At 49.6% G+C, this 19,674-nt stretch overlaps 1 protein-coding gene and 1 long non-coding RNA gene across 3 annotated transcripts in view; one reads left to right on the top strand and one right to left on the bottom strand.

Annotated features, from left to right (window-relative positions):
• The window catches only part of LOC127470375 (uncharacterized), a 181,219-nt gene that overhangs the window by 17,354 nt on the left and 144,191 nt on the right, over positions 1 to 19,674 (bottom strand). Inside the window, exons 55-61 of the mRNA XM_051785824.1 lie at positions 19,262 to 19,434; positions 6,573 to 6,704; positions 4,920 to 5,114; positions 4,545 to 4,670; positions 4,038 to 4,163; positions 3,532 to 3,657; positions 3,040 to 3,162 (exon numbers count right to left, since the gene is read on the bottom strand). Of these exons, the coding sequence (XP_051641784.1) occupies positions 3,040 to 3,162; positions 3,532 to 3,657; positions 4,038 to 4,163; positions 4,545 to 4,670; positions 4,920 to 5,114; positions 6,573 to 6,704; positions 19,262 to 19,434 (1,001 nt within the window). The remainder of the gene's footprint in view (positions 1 to 3,039; positions 3,163 to 3,531; positions 3,658 to 4,037; positions 4,164 to 4,544; positions 4,671 to 4,919; positions 5,115 to 6,572; positions 6,705 to 19,261; positions 19,435 to 19,674) is intronic.
• The window catches only part of LOC127470847 (uncharacterized), an 83,001-nt gene continuing 75,009 nt past the window's right edge, over positions 11,683 to 19,674 (top strand). For both annotated transcript variants that reach the window (XR_007904425.1, XR_007904423.1), the window contains exon 1: positions 11,683 to 12,032. This is a non-coding gene — a long non-coding RNA (uncharacterized LOC127470847). The remainder of the gene's footprint in view (positions 12,033 to 19,674) is intronic.

Genomic DNA, 19,674 nt, shown 5'->3' with positions numbered 1-19,674 from the left:
GGCCACCTAAAAGGAGATTAAAAGCCACAGACTTGAGAAGTCTGTTGCACAGGACCACAACGCACATGGAGCAGGTGTCTTTGGAATGATGGAGCCAGGCTGGGCCAAACTGCCTGGGATTAGACACCAGAGCTTCTTAACTGACAGGACAAGAGGCGATTCCTCCACTCGCCCTTGTGTGCCAGTTACAGGACACTTGGCTATAGACATTTTGCCTTGTAAACTCTGGACAAATGGTCTCCAAACGATCAATCCATAATGGAGGAAATCCCGTCCTAAAAGGTCATGGAAGTTTCACAAAAAAAAATACAATCCCAGAACTTTGTAACATGTTGAAGTTGGATTTTGCTACTCTAAGGAATGTTTTTAACCCAGTTCCTATTTGCAGTTCTTTTCTGGGTTTAAAAAGGAATAACCCATTCTAGGGTATTTTATGGGTGTGGCCGGGGTTATGAGCAGCGCTCAGGGCCTTTAGATCCCTTGCAGACTCCTGTGTAAGTGCACTTCCCAAGTGCAGTACTGCAGCTGGGTAAGGAGCCACCAAGTAGCTGATGCATTAGCATAGTCAGTAAATAAGTCTGAGCAAAGGTGTCCTTCTCTGAAAGATACCCCTGCCTTCCTTGCCTTCTTTTGGGGACTTAATAAGGACAAGGTCTGTCCAAACCGTGTGTTGCAGGCTGACACTTGTCTGCCCTCAGAGGAACAGTCTCTGCAGCAAAGATCTCGTGGCCACCCAGAGCTGTGGCCACAGCTCCCAGCGGAGGGGAAAGCACTCGAGAGCTGCACAATCTGCCGGGGGTGCTGGCCCTTACCTGTCCTCCTGTGGCAATGTCAACTCCTCGGAAAACTGTTCCACAAGACCTAGAAACAGAGCAGCAGCCAAGAAAGGAGAAGGCGTTTAGGCCCTGGGTGAGAAAGCCAGCCCAGAGAGCAGAGCTCTGCTGCCCAGAGTGTTTATAAAACACTCGGCTTCAGCAGCAGCCCAGCAGCCCAGCAGCCCAGCAGCCCTCTGCCATGCAGGGTGGCCAGGAGAAAACATAGGACATACTCAATGTCCTGCTCCTTGTTACAGGCAAGAGACTGCCAGCATTGAGTTGTCTTTGACAATGCCTTCTGACCACAGTTATTAAATACTGATCAGGACTGACAGACAGGAGGATGTAAGCCCAGTGTCTGCCCATGTTTGCAGCTTGCCCGACTGCATGCTTGATAGGACACCAGCAAAATCCCTGGCCCATGGTTTTGTGGAAGTAGCTGAGATTGGACTTACCCTTGGCCAATTATCTGCTGTAAAGTGTATTTCTTCGTAGGGTTCCCCTCACTCACAATGCCCTCTGAAAGAAACAACATGAAAGATGCTCATGTGAAACAGAGATACCACCTTGCAGCAGATCCAAAAGGCAGCCCCACTGTGCGGGGCTGTGAGCCCTTTGTAGTCAGCTGGTAACAACAACAACAACAACAACAACAACAATAACCACAACAGCAGAGGCAGCTCCGAAGCACAGGTGGCTCCACAAAGACTGATTTTCCACAGTCTTTTGAGGGTTTACCTTGACAGGAAACTAAGCACATGGAGAAATGCTCAGAGGAGACAGAAATCAGAAAAGAACAGGCACCAATGAAAGAATTTGTTGTCTACAAACATTAAGGAGAGCTGGTGCAACAGAGCCCTTATTTTCTTGGAGAGAAACACTTCGTGTGATTCGGCCAAAGGTTTAGCAGTTTTGAATGCACTAAGTTAAGTGCATTCAAGATTAAATTTTGACAATTAAATTGAGGTTTGGAATCTACTGTTGTGAACAAGTGCCATTTTCAGAACAGAAAGAATATTATCAGGTGTTTACAGGAGAGGATGGAATCTGCCCAACCTTTCAGCAGTTTGCCAAAAAAAAGGCCTTTATGTTGTTCAAGAGCAGCATCTCAAGTTCTAATCCCTGAGAATGGGGCTTTAAGAACTTGGACCCTCATCACTGATCAGCAGGCTGAGTTCTGAAGAGGACCTTGCCTGTGCCATTTGAAGAACCACACTGCTTGTCTTCAACCTTAGAGATTTCGGCAAAGTCTCTGTACTGCGAGGAGTCAGGAGTCTAAAGAGAATTTAGGAACCCTAATATTCTCTTGGGTTTAGCCCTCTGCACACAGGAGTTCACTAGGTCATTCACTAGGTCAAAGCCTTCTGCTCAACCAGAAACCATCTCTGCCTTTGCCTGGAGCGTAGATGGAAGCTCAGGAAAACTGAATCCAGCCCCAGCTGCCCTCAGAGGCAGAAGGAACAGCCACAGTGCTCTGTTGCTTCCTCTCTTCCTTTAGTAGAACTAAAGCTGACATGCATACCATGGACTGCTGTACCAGCCAGGAAATACATGATACGTACTGAGGTCATCAAGGTAAAGTTGTGTTAGTGGGGACAGCGTTGGCGGCTGGTGCGGGATTTTCTTTGGAATCCTTTTCTTCGGAATGCTTTTCTTCCGAGTGTCTCCTTTCCCGGTGCTTGTGCTTGGCATTTCAGTGTTGGCAAAGGTGACTTTTTTAGGTTGTGGTTCTGCAGCAGCAACAGGCCTCTTGAGGATCTGTGGCAAGAATTAGGTTCTGTCAGAAAGGTGGCTTGCAGAGCTGCCCTGAGATCATAGTTCAAATGCAAACCCTTGGGAAGATGCTGTTGGCCACAAGTCAGGCTCTTAAACTGTCTCTTGCTGCCCACTTCACAAAGTGAATGGACGAGAAGAAAAGACTGGATTTACACGAGTTCCTGGGCAGTTTCCTCTTCAATTTTCATGCATTTTCTCAACTAGGTCGTGCAGAGGGGCAACTACCCTCAAGGGCACAGTTATTGCTGTGTGTCCTGCAAGGGACACTCTGACTCAACTTGGAAGTTCAAAACCCCTTTTCCAGGTGTCAGTGGCTGGGCTGAAGCACCATGTCATGGCAGGGCTAGAGCCCTCACAATCTTCAGTCCCAAAGAGCAAGCGCTGTCTGCTCAGGAACTTGCAGCTCTGAATGACACCAAAGGTAGTGCTAACCAAAGCTGGCACTTACTGGTTTTATCTCTTCAGGCTTTACTTTTCCAACAGCCACAGGTTCCTTCTCCACTTCTTTCTCTTCAACCTCCTGTCCAGAATCAGAGGGGGCCAGAAGAGGTTCTGGTGCTGCTGTTGTGTCCTGGGGAGAGTCAGTAGAGTCAGGGACAGTCACCATTCTGTCCCTTGCAAGGTTGGATAGTTACACACAATAACAAAAGGGTCATTTCACAAAAGGCCACTTTCTTGTTCAGTTTGCTTAGATTTTCTCAATTAGGCTATTCAGACGGGCAGGTAACCCCAGGGCACAGTTATTGCTATGTGTCCTGCCAGGGACACTGGCTCAACTTGGAAGTTCAAAACCCCTTTTCCAGGTGTCAGTGGCTGGGCTGAAGCACCATGTGATGAAAGGACTCCAGCCCTCACACTCTTCAGCCATGAAGAGCAAGCTTGCTCTCATCACAAGTTCTAAATTACACCAAAGACAATGCTAATGTAGTCTGGCACTTACTGATTTAATTTCTTCAGGCTCTGCAGCTCCAACAACAGCCACGGGTTCATCGTCCACTTGCTCTTCTTTACCCTCTTGTCCAGAAAGACAGGGAGCCAGCAGAGGTTCTGGTACTGCTGTTGTGCCCTGGGGAAAGTCAGTAGTGTCAGGGACAGTCACCGTTCTGTCCCTTGCAAGGTTGGATAGTTACACACAATAACAAAAGGGTCATTTCACACAAGGCCACTTTCTTGTTCATTTTTCATGGTTTTCTGAAATAGGCCCTGTGGAGGGGCAGGTACATCCAAGGGACAGTTTCTCCTGTCTCCGAGGAATCCTGCACGGCAATCTAAAGACTAAACAGGAAGGGTCAAAATCCCTTTTCCAGGTGTCAGTGGCTGGGTAGAAGCACAGTGTCATGGAAGGACTCCAGCCCTCGCACAGTCTTCAGCCATGAAAAGCAAGCTTGCTCTCATCACAAGTTCTAAATTACACCAAAGGCAATGCTAATGTAGTCTGGCACTTACTGATTTAATTTCTTCAGGCTCTGTGGCTCCAACAACAGCCACGGGTTCATTGTCCACTTGCTCTTCTTTACCCTCTTGTCCGGAAAGAGAGGGAGCCAGCAGAGGTTCTGGTGTCACGTTTGTGCCCTGGGGAGAGTCAGAAGATTCAGGGACAGTCACCATTCTGTCCCTTGCAAGGTTGGATAGTTAACACGCAATAACAAAAGGGTCATTTCACACAAGGGCCTGGCCAATTTCTTGTTCATGGATTTTTCTGAAATAGGCCCTGTGGAGGGGCAGGTACATCCAGGGGACAGTTTCTCCTGTCTCTGAGGAATCCTGCACAGCAATCTAAAGACTGAACAGGAAGGGTCAAAATCCCCTTTCCCAGGTGTCAGTGGCTGGGTAGAAGCACAGTGTCATGGAAGGACTCCAGCCCTCACACTCTTCAGCCAGGAAAAGCAAGCTCACTCTGATCACAAGTTCTAAGTTACACCAAAGACAATGCTAATGTAGTCTGGCACTTACTGATTTAATTTCTTCAGGCTCTGCAGCTCCAACAACAGCCACGGGTTCATCGTCCACTTGCTCTTCTTTACCCTCTTGTCCAGAAAGACAGGGAGCCAGCAGAGGTTCTGGTACTGCTGTTGTGCCCTGGGGACAGTCAGTAGTGTCAGGGACAGTCACCGTTCTGTCCCTTGCAAGGTTGGATAGTTACACACAATAACAAAAGGGTCATTTCACACAAGGGCCTGGCCTGGACAATTTCTTGGGCTGAAGCACCATGTCATGGCAGCACTCCAGCCCTCACACTCTTCAGCCATGCATGGCAAGCACTGGCTGCTCAGGAACTTGCAGCTCTGAATGACACCAAAGGCAGTGCTAACCAAAAGTGGCACTTACTGATTTCATTCCTTCAGGCTTTGCTCTGATGTTTTCCTTCTCTGCTTGCTCTTCCTTACTCTCTTGTCCAGAAACAGAGGGAGCCAGCAGAGGTTCTGTTGATGGTGTTGTGAACCTCTCTGTAAGGAATCTCCTGGCTGCATCGAGCAGAGGACTGTTGTTGGTGAGACTATCAGATTTTTCTAAAACTGGATGCTGCCCAAAGGAAAAAACAAAGAAAGGAGCCATTACTTTCCAAATGCAGTTTCCCACAGGCTCCAGCGGGATTCCTCTGGTTACCAGCAATACACATCAGGAGGACTGAGGGCACCATCTACACCTCCAACTTCATGTCCAGGACCTTGCTATCACAGGCAAACATGGCCCATAAGGCCCTTAATCAATTTCTCAAGGTGTCTGCAGCAAGGAGGTTTGCCTTGCCAGTGCTCGGGAATGCCACTTGCTGTCTCGGGCCTTTTCCATTTCAGAAAACTCAAAGGACTCCCTTAGGTTCCTCTTCTCTAAAGACTTGGGCTATTTTAGGTGTGAAAACTGATGAGGAGCATAAGCCCCTCCTCGGGAAATTCCCGTACCTCTAAGCAAGGTCAACCCCAGGAGGATGCAGGCCTGTTTGTTGTTCTGAAGAGCACTGAGGTGGAGGTTCTCAGCACCCAGACAAGAGCAGGGACACAAGGGGCAGAGCGCTGATGGACTCAGCTCTGGCTTGCAGGGAGAGCAGTGTGTGCATTCCACCCCTGCCCCTCCCTGTGCTGGCTGCCACCTTCCTTCCCAGCAGGGACAGCCCAGTGGCACCTTCTGCAGCTCCCTCTCTCTGCCACAAAACCTGCCAGAACCCTGGAGCACTTCTGGCCTGCTTGAATGTGCCAGGCAGCAAATGGGGCTGGGACAAGGCCCGCTCAGCTGTCCCTCCTTGGGTGGCAGAAACCTCAAAGAGTGGGGCAGGAGGGACAAGCTGGGCCCCCTCTGAGGATCACAGTGAGCTCCCCACAGCCCCTTCCTTCTCACAGGCCATTAATACTCTGACCACTTGGCTGGGACTGCTTCCTTGGGTCCCCCTCCACCAACACCATTTCAGCCTCTGGACCTGCTATTATTCTGCTCCAGCTCTTTTTGCCACCAGGTACAACCAAGTGTCCTCCCAAAGTACAAGCCAGGGCCACAGACAGGACCAGATGGTGGAACAACTTTCCTTGGAGGAAAGGCCACGAGAGATGGCACTGGAGAAGAGAAGGTCCCAGGGAGAGCTTATTGTGGCCTTTCAATCCTTCAAGGGGACATATTTTTTCAAAGGGCCTGTTACAATGGGACAAAGGGTCATGGTTTTCAAGTGGAAGAGGATAGATTCTGGTTACATCTAAGGAAGTCATTGTTTAGAATGAGGGTGCTGAAACACTGGCACAGGAAGTGGATACCCCATCCCTGGTCAGGTGGGACAGGGCTCTGAGCAACCCGGTCTAGTTGAAGATGTCCCTGCTCGTTGCAGGGGGGTTGGACTAGATGCCACTTAAAGGTCCCTTCCAAGCCAAACTATTCTGTGATGCTACTTAGTTGTCATTTGAAAAGCACCAAGACTGGGGATTAGTAGGAGAGGAGGCCTCCTGATGACTCTGAGTTTAGCTGATGACAAAGCCCATCCCTGGAGAGGTGTTTCACCTGCAGCCACTTTGTCTGCAGAAGCTGCCTGGTAGGCCATTGGGGCCTCACATTCCCATACAGGTAAGACTGCAGGATGGATCGGAACATAGACGGCGGATTTCTGGGAGTCTCCAGCTGGGGTGGCACGTCCTTAGGATTGGGACAAAGGAAACACAAGACAGCCATTAACATGCACTTGGTCCTACGGGCCTCAGTTCTACAGTGCGTATGTGCCAGGCCAATTTAACTCTATCAAATTAGGGGAGTTGAAGCCCCTCCACAGTCCCAGCTGCCTCTCAGTGGCAGGGCATTACATCCCATTGTCCCAAATTTGCTCGCTTTACCAACTAGTTAGACAGTGCTGCATATTGCTCTGACTTAGATGTCCCACCACGGCTAAAAGCAGCAAACAGTCTTCTGCCTGCAAACCCAGACCTTCCTCTGTTTAAAAGCTCTTGAACAGAAAATGAGAAAACGGCCAGGGATGCCTTGGCTGCTGCTGCTGCTGCTGCAAAGGCACTGACATGGACTTTCTTTCATGGACTTGCTTTCAGCCTCTCAGGCTGGCACTCTTTTGTAACAGGCCAAGCTCACAGCTCGCTCCATGATTCTTAAAACTAGGAACGTCAAAGCTTCCTTTTCCACTCACAGAAGGACGGGCTGCTCTCTGTCTACCTCCATATCCACTGGTGATTCCTCCGTCTGCAATGGGCAAGGCAAAATGAAGCAGATGCTGTCAGAAAACTGCCTCTTGTGGGGAATCCCATCACACAAGGCAACCCAAATAAAGAGCATTTTTCTTTCACAACATCTCTCCAGGAGCAACAGTTCTTTTGCACAGCAAGCAAGAGAAGAGGACAAAACCCCACATTCATCTTCTTCTACAGTTTCCTGTCTATTTTTTATGCTGTTTTCCCAGGAAATAAAACAAATAGAAACTCCATCAAGCAAATGTAAATTGTCCATTAACAGTCAATGCTTCTGTTCTGCCCAAGAGCTAAAGCAGCTTTAGTTGAAGAGCTAAAGAAGTTTCCTCTTCTTTTTTTTCTCCTTTTTCTGTTCTGTTAGCTTTTGGTTTTTCTTTTAATAAATGGCAAGCATCAGTTCTCTTTAGCTTGCTGAAAATGGTTCCCCAGAAAAACTGTCCCAAAATCCCCTCTAGCCATTCTGTCATAGCACACGAACAGCTCCTGGGTTCAGGAGCCTGCACTGTTTGCAAGTTGGCATTTTATTTCAAAAGTCATTGGTGTGATCAAATCCTTTAATTATGGAATTTAACAAACAGGATGCTTTCCCCTCAGTTCTGGAGATAACTGAACAGTTTTGAGAACTTCTGAGAAGCTCTCCCAAGCCTGCATTTTGGAAGTCGTACTGGTAGAACCAGCAAAGTGAGGAAATTACAGACTCCACAGGCTATCCAGTGGAGGGCACAGAACCCCCTCAAGTTCCATTCCAAATGCTGTCCACACACAGACCCCTCCTTTTCAGACAAAGCTGTTGACAGGAGTTCTACCAAACTAAGGGCATCTTAAGGGCAGTTTTGTTTCTAAATCATCTCAGTGCCTAAGGAAGAGCATAAAGAACGCAGCCATGCCAAAGCCAGGTATGCTGCCCCCAGGAACAAACACTACTCACCTCTCGGGACATCCATCACCTGGCAGGGCCTGTCTGGAGAAAAATATAAATTTGATGAAAGGAGCACAAAATCATGAACTGCAGCACAGATTTGCCGAAACATGTCAGCAAAGCTGTGCTGCAGTCCAAGGGGCACAGCCCCTTGGGGGAGGGGAAAGAAAACCGTTCGCTGGTTTGCAGGGTCTCCACTGAGAGCTCCTCGATCTGAAAAAACCTCTTCGATGCCCGTTCGCAACTCTCCGCTGAGAAATCCTCAATCCGAAGACTCCTCTGCGATGAGCACGCGACGAACTGCACCGCAAGCCGAGGCCCTTGGTGCCTGAATGAGAGCGTTCCACGGACACTGCAGTGGCCACCCAGCACTTCAGTGACATCACAGCGACAGTGGGGCAACAGTCCTGTGACATCACGGAACCAGCCGTTCAAGGTTCCCCACGCTGCAATGGTTTTGGGTGGCTTCTTGACCCCTGGAATGTTGAATCTTGCTCTCCTGCTGGAGCCTGACCTCCCTTTCTCACAGTGACTTGTCAGCTTACCTCCCGATGTAAAGCTCACCTTTCTGCCTAAAACTCATCTGGAAATCAACTCTGCTCTTCCATGGAATAATGGAATAATAAGTTTTCAATCTCTGTCTGTGTGGAGGCCTTTGACTGGTCACCCACAGCCCTCAGCACTGTGAATAAAGTGACGCCTTGCTTTTTAACAGTAGCATTGCAGGGTTTGAGAGTTCTATTATCCCGAGGATTTCAGAGGTATTTGACAACTCCAGGAAGAGAGAGATTCCTTCCCGGCAGCCCTCACGGCACAGCCCTCGCTGCACCAAGCTGGGCTTCTCCCCTTTTACCGTGGAGAGGCTTGGAGGACATTCAGAACAGCTGTGATTGCCTGACATGGACAGCATTTGTTGTCAATCCCTCAGGGACACGTCCGTGTTCCACACGTGGCAGGGAGCCCTTGGAGCAGCTGTCAGAGTGGGGGTGCCCCCGTGGGTGCTTCCTGCCCGTTCTCCCCCCTTTGGCCACTTCTCCCATAGCCACTCAAGTCAGACTTTCTCCCAAGAAAGTTCTCTGCCCAGCACTGAGCTCCTGGTGCACCTGCAAACCCCAAATTCCCTTAGGCTTGTGGGAAACCTACAGGGTCGGAAGCCTCAGTGGACATGGAGCTCTTAAATCCTTCTCCTATCCAACTTCTGTGTGCGTGTAAGATTTTCTGGGGCCCTGACTAGCCTTTCTGTCTGCTCCAGTGGAATATCAGGGCCACGGAGCAGCGGGTGTGTGTGAGGGGGTCTCCCTCTTTGCTGCCTGCTGAGGGGAAGGTGCTGAGAGACTGCGCATGCTCCGAGAGCGAGGTGAACCGTTCGGTGAGAGGCAGACTCGAAGCCTTCATCCCCTACGACCACCCGAGAGAAGTGGGCAGGCGCCAGAAGGCGTGTCCCGAGATTTCCATAGACCAGCGCCCACTCTGGGGTAGTTCCTGAATATGTAAAACCGTGCGATGGATATGGATGACCTGCGGGGAGAAAACGGGAGCCGTGAGGGGGGAGCGCTCGCGCGTGTCAGGCGGAGTCATCCCCGCGCGTCCGGCAGCGTAATAAACAACGAGCGGCTTCATAGCGCCTGTGGCTCTTGAGTTTTACTAGCGTCGCCTTTTCCCGGCATCACTGAGGCCTCAGCTGAGATGGGGTGACCCCCAGGCTGAAGCAAAACCGCTGCGGGCTGAAGCAGCGGGGCACAAGGGCTGAGATGAGAATGGCTCTGGGCTTAGACAAAACCGGCTGCAGCTGAGGCGGGGGGGGGGGGGGGGGGGCAGTTATGAGGCAGAAAGGGCTGTGGGCTGAGGCAAAACCGGCTGCGGGCTGAGGGGAAAATTGGTCCGAGCTGAGGCAAAACCGACTGTGATCTGAAGGAAAAATGGCTGAGGGTTGAGGGAAAAACTGGTGCGGGCTGAGGGGAAAACACCTGAGGGCTGAGGCAAGAACAGTTGCCGATGAGGCGGGGCGGCCCCCAGACTGAGGCAGCAGCGGCGACGGTTCTCAGCCTGGGCGATGGGGTGGGGCGGGGGGAAGAGGCCAGGCACTGAGCACAGTGGCGAGGAGTCTCCCTACAGCTCCCCGGCCCCACGCCGTCCCGCTGCCAACTTGAAGGAAGCCCCAGTCCCGTCCCGTCCCGTCCCCCACCTTTTCGTTTTTCCTTTAATTTTTTCCTGTTCCCACACAAATACATACATATATGTGTATATATATATATATTTGTATATACATATATATACACACTATATGTACACACTATTTACACAGTCTCTCTCTATATATACACACACACAAGTATGTACATTATCTATATAAAAGGGAGCATTATATAAGGGGCTACAGTGCAGGAGAGTTATGGGGTGTCGTGCAAATGCCCTATAGAGTACAGGCCAAGCAGAATGTCTGTACATCTGCATTTATTATTTCTTGGAAGCAGTTGGAACAGACAGGGTTTGCCCATCAGAAGGAGCTGAGTTCCCAAGCTGGGAACACAACTGGCTGTGCTGATTTACAAGGCTTCTGGCTTCCCCAGTGAATCCCAGGTGAAGCAAGGCTGCCTGCTCCCCGCATGATAGCCAAGGCTGGGCAGGGACGATGCCCCCTCACTGTGGGCTCCAGCTCCTAACAGAGCTGGGCAGTATTTTTTAACAACTTGTGGGAAAAACAGGGTTTTTTGGAGGGTGCTGCATTTATGTACATACTCAGGCCACCTTCAGCAGAGAGTCCCTCGGAAATGAAAACGGGGGAAATGGGTGGGAAATGTTTCATTTCGGCCTTTCATAACTTCAATGTGAAGTGACTGAAGCAAAAGGTTTACAAACACATATTCAGGGACTTCTGCCTCCGCCTGCCCCGCTGGCAGCCGCGAGAGGGCGATCTGTATCCATTCACCCACCCATCCTTCCATCCGTCCAGGTAAAACCATGGCCAGGTACCGACGCAACACACACACACCGATAAATACAGGGTATCGTTTACAGAAGACATCATACATTATCCTATACACGATATTACACCTCTCTCTACAGTGTGTAGCACCTATAGAAGGGCCTCCGAATGTCTATAAAAATACATATTTATATACATATACTACAGATACACACAATATATATTTACACAAACGCTATATATATATACACTACATATATACACACTATATACACAGTCTATATACAAACACATATATACATTATCTATATACAACGGTTATAATTCTACAGTACATTGTGTAGATACACACAATATATATTTACACAAACTCTGTATATATATACATATATATATATATATACACACTACATATACCCTGCCTCCCAGGAATGCTGTGCCTGACGAGGAACACCTACTCAATTTCACAGATCCATCCATTCCCAGAAGAATATTGCCACTTTTGATGACTCTGTGGATCACTCGATTTGAATGAAGGAAGTCCAGTCCTTTCAAGCACTGAGATTAAACACAGAAACACAAGGAGAAAATTAATTAGGCTGATTTTTTTCCCACAAAAAAGGAAATGGCTCTAAAAGATCAAATTTCCAGGTGACACATCAATTGCAGACATACCTCAAGTGGCAAAGTTTGGAATAATAAATAAAATAAAATGAAATTAAACTAGAAAGGAAAGTACAACAACATTATAGGAGTATAATAACAGAGTACAGGAAATGCAGTGAGACTGGCAGGCCGTTCACTTGGATGCTCTTTTCTTCTCCACATCATAACAGCAATGCAGAAACAAAGCTCTGAAGAGGAAATCACTCCTGTTCTTACCACCTTTTGCAAAGAACCATCCTGTCCAAGCTGTCAGAAGCACGGTCAGCATCCCTTACCTCCCAGCTGATAGAGGCTATCATCTCTTCCTCAAGAGCTTGAATGGAGCTAAGGTGAATCCCTCCACATATTCCATCACCAGCCAGAGTTCTTCATTGAAAAGGTAGCTGAAAGAAGAAACCCACAGCATGGAGATGAATGGGCCCAGCTAAATGACCTTATGGGAAAGACTGCAGTTGAGTTTTCTTGCCAGGTCACTTGTAAATGAAGAGAGAATCTGAGCAGGCTAAATGAGAAAGGCTCATCTGTGAAAAAGGAGATGTCTTAGATGGCAAGCAAGGCAAAAATGCAGTTTAGTGACAGCAGAGAGAAATCTGGAACCAGGACATTGCCATCAGCTGCTTCATCATCTTAACTCATCCCTTCCAGCCTGAACTCCAGGAAGCAGGCAACACAGACTTCTCCATGGGAGGAGAGTGTGCACCACTGAGGGCAGATGTTGGTCAACCCCTTGGAAAGCACTGCATAGAGTGCATTCAGAAACAGGGAAAACCATTTAAAACCTGGCACATTGTGTGGTTGTGCAAACAAGAGCCTAGGCTTCCTGGCATCCACAGCAACAGAAAGTAGAGGGAAAACCCCAAGGGCAATAATTTCTAGGTGGGTTTATCAGCACGTATCATTAAGGCAAAGATAAGATGATCAGTTTGAAAAAAACCAGACCCCAAAAGAACAGGGAGGTAGTGAACTGAAGGGCTGTGGCTTTAGGAAGACATGGCAGATGGAGGTTTTGGAAGACACGCTTCAAACTACCTATACCAGAAAAGGCCAAGGCAGACACAAGACAAGCTCCTCCCTGAAGGAGCTAAGAGACCTGTGCCCTGCACCTCCCATCCACTGCAGGTGGAGGAGTTGAGAAATAATGAAGAGCTCCATGTTCTTCCAGTGACCAAAGTGGCTTTTTAGCCCTTGGCTTGCAGTGTGTCAATGATGTGATAATCCCAGAACCACTCACCTGTCTATATAGCGAATGATATTGGGGTGCCTCATGCTACTCAGGACAACTTTTTCGCTTTGATGCTTTTGGTCTCCAAGTAAAATCTTCTTGATGGCCACCTAAAAGGAGATCGAAAGCCACAGACTTGAGAAGTCTGTTGCACAGGACCACAACGCACATGGAGCAGGTGTCTTTGGAATGATGGAGCCAGGGTGGGCCAAACTGCCTGGGATTAGACACCAGAGCTTCTTAACTGACAGGACAAGAGGCGATTCCTCCACTGGCCCTTGTGTGCCAGTTACAGGACACATGGCTATAGACATTTTGCCTTGTAAACTCTGGACAAATGGTCTCCAAACAATCAATCCATAGTGTGGGAAATCCCATCCTGAAAGGTCATGAGGGTTACACAGAAAAATATAATCCCTGTACTTTGTAACATCTTGAAGTTGGATTTTGCAACTCTAAAGAACGTTTTTAACCCAGTTCCTATTGGCAATTCTTTTCTGGGTTTAAAAAGGAATAACCCATTCTAGGGTATTTTATGGGTGTGGCCGGGGTTATGAGCAGTGCTCAGGGCCTTTAGATCCCTTGCAGACTCCTGTGTAAGTGCACTTCCCAAGTGCAGCACTGCAGCTGGGTAAGGAGCCACCAAGTAGCTGATGCATTAGCATAGTCAGTAAATAAGTCTGAGCAAAGGTGTCCTTCTCTGAAAGATACCCCTGCCCTCCTTGCCTTCTTTTGGGGACATAATAAGGACAAGGTCTGTCCAAACCGTGTCTTGCAGGCTGACACTTGTCTGCCCTCAGAGGAACAGTCTCTGCAGCAAAGATCTCGTGGCCACCCAGAGCTGTGGCCACAGCTGCCAGCGGAGGGGAAAGCACTCGAGAGCTGCACAATCTGCCGGGGGTGCTGGCCCTTACCTGTCCTCCTGTGGCAATGTCAACTCCTCGGAAAACTGTTCCACAACTCCTAGAAACAGAGCAGCAGCCAAGAAAGGAGAAGGTGTTTAGGCCCTGGGTGAGAAAGCCAGCCCAGAGAGCAGAGCTCTGCTGCCCAGTGTTTATAAAACACTCGGCTTCAGCAGCAGCCCAGCAGCCCAGCAGCCCTGTGCCATGCAGGGTGGCCAGGAGAAAACATAGGACATACTCAATGTCCTGCTCCTTGTTACAGGCAAGAGACTGCCAGCATTGAGTTGTCTTTGACAATGCCTTCTGACCACAGTTATTAAATACTGATCAGGACTGACAGACAGGAGGATGTAAGCCCAGTGTCTGCCCATGTTTGCAGCTTGCCCGACTGCATGCTTGATAGGACACCAGCAAAATCCCTGGCCCATGGTTTTGTGGAAGTAGCTGAGATTGGACTTACCCTTGGCCAATTATCTGCTGTAAAGTGTATTTCTTCATAGGGTTCTCCTCACTCACAATGCCCTCTGAAAGAAACAACATGAAAGATGCTCGTGTGAAACAGAGATACCACCTTGCAGCAGATCCAAAAGGCAGCCCCACTGTGCGGGGCTGTGAGCCCTTTGTAGTCAGCTGGTAACAACAACAACAACAACAACAACAACAACAACAACAACAATAACCACAACAGCAGAGGCAGCTCCGAAGCACAGGTGGCTCCACAAAGACTGATTTTCCACAGTCTTTTGAGGGTTTACCTTGACAGGAAACTAAGCACATGGAGAAATGCTCAGAGGAGACAGAAATCAGAAAAGAACAGGCACCAATGCAAGAGTGCGATGGATATGGATGACCTACGGGTAGAAAACGGGAGCCGTGAGGGGGGAGCGCTCGCGCGCGTCCGGCAGCGTAATAAACAACGAGCGGCTTCATAGCGCCTGTGGCTCTTGAGTTTTACTAGCGTCGCCTTTTCCCGGCATCACTGAGGCCTCAGCTGAGATGGGGTGACCCCCAGGCTGAAGCAAAAACCGCTGCGGGCTGAAGCAGCGGGGCACAAGGGCTGAGATGAGAATGGCTCTGGGCTTAGACAAAACCGGCTGCAGCTGAGGCGGGGTGGGGCAGTTATGAGGCAGAAAGGGCTGTGGGCTGAGGCAAAACCGGCAGCGGATTGAGGGGAAAATTGGTGCGGGCTGAGAGGAAAACACCTGAGGGCTGAGGCAAGAACAGTTGCCGATGAGGCGGGGCGGCCCCCAGACTGAGGCAGCAGCGGCGACGGTTCTCAGCCTGGGCGATGGGGTGGGGCGGGGGGAAGAGGCCAGGCACTGAGCACAGTGGCGAGGAGTCTCCCTACAGCTCCCCGGCCCCACGCCGTCCCGCTGCCAACTTGAAGGAAGCCCCAGTTCCACCACCCCCCCCCCCCATCTTTCCGTTTTTCCTTTAATTCTTTCCTTCCCCAATTCCAAGCCATACCAAAACCCCCATCAATGGGGCTTCCCAGCTATGAATAACAACAAAAGTTAATTTAATAATGAAGTGGCTGCAAAGATCAGAGTAGATACTTGCCACCGCCCGGTGCGGAAGGAAACAGGGACGCGACACAGAACGGTCTGACAAGGCAGAAGGAAGGGGTGCAACAGCTATTTTATTAGGAGGAACGAGGACTTATGTAGGGTTCAGGTGAGGGAGGTCCGATAACCGGGGCGGAGCATGGGACGGACATCTCAGGGTGCCACAGGACTGGGGAGTAGGGAGAAGGAGGGAGGAACTTGGGAGGAGTCAGGTATCTGGGGCCAATGGGAGCTCACTCCGCACTGCGGCATTTTCTGGCCAATCAGTGTGGGATGAGCGGGAAAGCAGGGGAGAGTAAGGGAGAAAACAACTTTTGGTGGGAATAACTGGGGACAAGTTCAGACATGTCTGGGGTAGTACAAGTCAAGGGGATTGATACAGAGGTATATGTGTGGGTACATTAAACTGGCTTCAGAACTGGGTAAAAACATGCAAGTCCATAAGTTGGTGTTTTCCTCAAGCACCATTCAGGTCTCTGCAAGCTCGGAAACGCTGCCATTCTGTTTCTTGTTCCTCCACACATACATTGGCTGTTTTCCAAGTCCTTCTTTACTCTGCCTCCTTTGCGAGTGGAGGCATATCAGTGTTGGGAAAGGAGACTTCTTCAGGTTGTGATGCTGCAGCAGTGCCTGCCATTGCAGAGCTCTTGAGGATCTGTGGCAAGAATTAGGTTCTGTCAGAAAGGTGGCTTGCAGAGATGCCCTGAGATCATAGTTCAAATGCAAACCCTTGGGAAGATGCTGTTGGCCACCAGTTGGGCTCTTAAACTGTCTCTTGCTGGCCACTTCACAAAGTGAATGGACGAGAAGAAAAGACTGGATTTACACGAGTTCATGGGCAGTTTCCTCTTCAATTTTTATGCATTTTTGAACTGTGCAGAGGGGCAGGTATCCCCAAGGGACAGTTTCTCCTGTCTCCTGCAAGGGACCCTGACTCAATTTGGAAGTTCAAAACCCCTTTTCCAGGTGTCAGTGGCTGGGCTGTAGCACCATGTCATGGCAGGGCTACAGCCCTCACAATCTTCAGCCATGCATGGCAAACACTGTCTGCTCAGGAACTTGCAGCTCTGAATGACACCAAAGGCAGCGCTAATGTACGCTGGCACTTACTGATTTCATTTGTTAAGGCTTTGCTTTGACAACTTCTTTCTCTGCTTGCTCTTCTTTCCCCTCTTGTCCAGAAAGAGAGGGACCCAGCAGAGGTTCTGGTGCCTGTGTTGTGGATCTCCTGGCTGCATCAATCAGAGGAGCCATCTCGTCAAGACTCTTGGATTTCTTTAAAAACGGATGCTGCACCCAAAACGAAAGAAAAACCAATAGAGCCATTACTTTCCAAACACAGATTCTCACAGGCTCCAGCAGGATCCCTCTGGTTACCAGCAATACACATCAGGAGGACTGAGGGCACCATCTACACCTCCAACTTCATGTCCAGGACCTTGCTATCACAGGAAACATGGCCCATAAGGCCATTATTCAATTTCTCAAGGTGTCTGCAGCAAGGAGGTTTGCCTTGCCAGTGCTCGGGAATGCCACTTGCTGTCTCGGGCCTTTTTCCATTTCAGAAAACTCAAAGGACTCCCTTAGGTTCCTCTTCTCTAAAGACTTGGGCTATTTTAGGTGTGAAAATTGATGAGGAGCATAAGCCCCTCCTCGGGAAATTCCCGTACCTCTAAGCAAGGTCAACCCCAGGAGGATGCAGGCCTGTGTGTTGTTCTGAAGAGCACTGAGGTGGAGGTTCTCAGCACCCAGACAAGAGCAGGGACACAAGGGGCAGAGCGCTGATGGACTCAGCTCTGGCTTGCAGGGAGAGCAGTGTGTGCATTCCACCCCTGCCCCTCCCTGTGCTGGCTGCCACCTTCCTTCCCAGCAGGGACAGCCCAGTGGCACCTTCTGCAGCTCCCTCTCTCTGCCATAAAACCTGCCAGAACCCTGGAGCACTTCTGGCCTGCTTGAATGTGCCAGGCAGCAAATGGGGCTGGGACAAGGCCCGCTCAGCTGTCCCTCCTTGGGTGGCAGAACCTCAAAGAGTGGGGCAGGAGGGACAAGCTGGGCCCCCTCTGAGGCTCACAGTGAGCTCCCCACAGCCCCTTCCTTCTCCCAGGCCATTAATACTCTGACCACTTGGCTGGGACTGCTTCCTTGGGTCCCCCTCCACCAACACCATTTCAGCCTCTGGACCTGCTATTATGCTACTCCAGGTCTTTTGCCACCAGGTACAACCAAGTGTCCTCCCAAAGTACAAGCCAGGGCCACAGACAGGACCAGATGGTGGAAGACCTTTCCTTGGAGGAAAGGCCATGAGAGATGGCACTGGAGAAGAGAAGGTCCCAGGGAGAACTTATTGTGGCCTTTCAGTCCTTCAAGGGGACACATTTTTTCAAAGGGCCTGTTGCAATGGGACAAAGGGTCATGGTTTTCAAGTGGAAGAGGATAGATTCTGGTTACATCTAAGGAAGTTATTGTTTAGAATGAGGGTGCTGAAACACTGGCACAGGAAGTGGATGCCCCACCCCTGGTCAGGTGGGACAGGGCTCTGAGCAATCCGGTCTAGTTGAAGATGTCCCTGCTCGTTGCAGGGGGGTTGGACTAGATGCCACTTAAAGGTCCCTTCCAAGCCAAATTATTCTAGGATGCTACTTCGTTGTCATTTGAAAAGCACCAAGAGTGGAGATTAGTAGGAGAGGAAGCCTCCTGATGCCTCTGAGTTTAGCTGATGACAAAGCCCATCCCTGGACAGCTGTTTCACCTGCAGCCACTTTACCTTCAGCAGCTTCTTGGCCGTCCATCGACGCTTCACCTTCCGATTCAGGCAGGACTGCAGGAAGGAACGGAACACAGGCGACAGTTCTCTGGGAGTCTCCAGCTCCGGTGGCACGTCCTTAGGCTGGGACAAAGGAAACACAAGGCAGCCATTAATCATCCCTCCCTGAGGGGAAGAGCTCCAGCACAGGCCAGTCCTTGCTTTCTGAGACTTGACCTGGGGCTTCTCCAGGAGCCCTGATCAACATTTGAGCTTAAGGAAGCAGAGAATTTTCAGCATCCAGACCAGTCCTGCTAATTGCCTTCATCTCTTTTTGCTGCCTTCTGCAAGGCAAATGCAATCCAAAAGAAGTCTTCCAAGCAAAGTCAGGGACCTTTTTCAGAAGAACTGGAAGACTGACATTGTCCTCAATTGTTGCCTTCCTCAGGAATTAACTGTGCAGCATTTAACTTGGTTTCAGCTGTTAGTTCATGGGGTTTTATCCCAGTATACCTTCCTGGCCTATTGCACACTCCTTTGATGTAAGAACGGGTCATTTCATTTTAGGGAATTAGCATCTACAACTGCAAACTTGAAAATACATTGGCTTACTACAAGGAGCTGTGCTAGAACCTACTTTTAGAAATGTACTGGCTAATACATACTTGTGGCAGTACTAGAAGCAGTGACCTGCCCTGAAAGGCTCAGGTAAGCAGTGGGCACTGGTCCCAGTTTGAAAAGACTTCTGGCCTGCAGATCCCCTTGAAATGCTTTTCACAGTAATTCTCCAACGGGAGAATCCTGCTGCTGAAAAACTCCTGCCATTGGGAGATCCAGCTCCAAGGGAGTTCAAAGAGCACAGGAGGAATTCAAGCATTGTGGGAGGCCAAAACGGCCCATTTCTGCACTGGCACATGTCGCTTCTCCTGTGAGCAGATGTGCTCCAGGACACTTTTAGACGTGGGCCTTGGGGGGACTAGTTCAAGCTGATGTGAGTGGGAGAAAGATATGGCTCAGGGGAGAAAGGCAGGGCTCTCTGACACTATTTGCACCTTACCCGTGTAGGACCATCCACCATTTCTAGTGCTGTGATCCCAAGGGCCCAGATGTCCACTTTGGCATCATATCTGTCTCCTCTCAACATTTCTGATGCCATATAGAAAGGAGCTGCAAAAAATGACCTCCATGTCTTTCGCCGGGGCTTCAGCCAAGCACATAAGCCAAAATCAACTGCAGAAAAAAGAAATAGTGTTAAAACCGGCTTGAATTATGAAAGCAAGCACAAGAATTCCCCACTCTCAGTCTGAGAGCACAGTGTTGAATCTAGCTGGAAGAGTGGCTGTGCTCTGTTTCCTCTGGAAGGGACATACCCAAACCAAAGGCACTCTTGACAGCCTCATCCTCTCTAGAGCTCTCTGCACATTGCAACTCTGCTCTCAGCTTACAGCAGTGGGCTGGGCACTCCCACCA

Source organism: Manacus candei, unplaced genomic scaffold (genome assembly GCF_025592945.1).
Source record: "Manacus candei isolate 608988 ecotype Guabito, Panama unplaced genomic scaffold, ASM2559294v1 h1tg000003l, whole genome shotgun sequence".
Lineage (NCBI taxonomy): Eukaryota > Metazoa > Chordata > Aves > Passeriformes > Pipridae > Manacus > Manacus candei.
The sequence above is the reverse complement of the archived record's forward strand: the minus strand, read 5'-3'. Positions and strand labels throughout refer to the sequence as shown.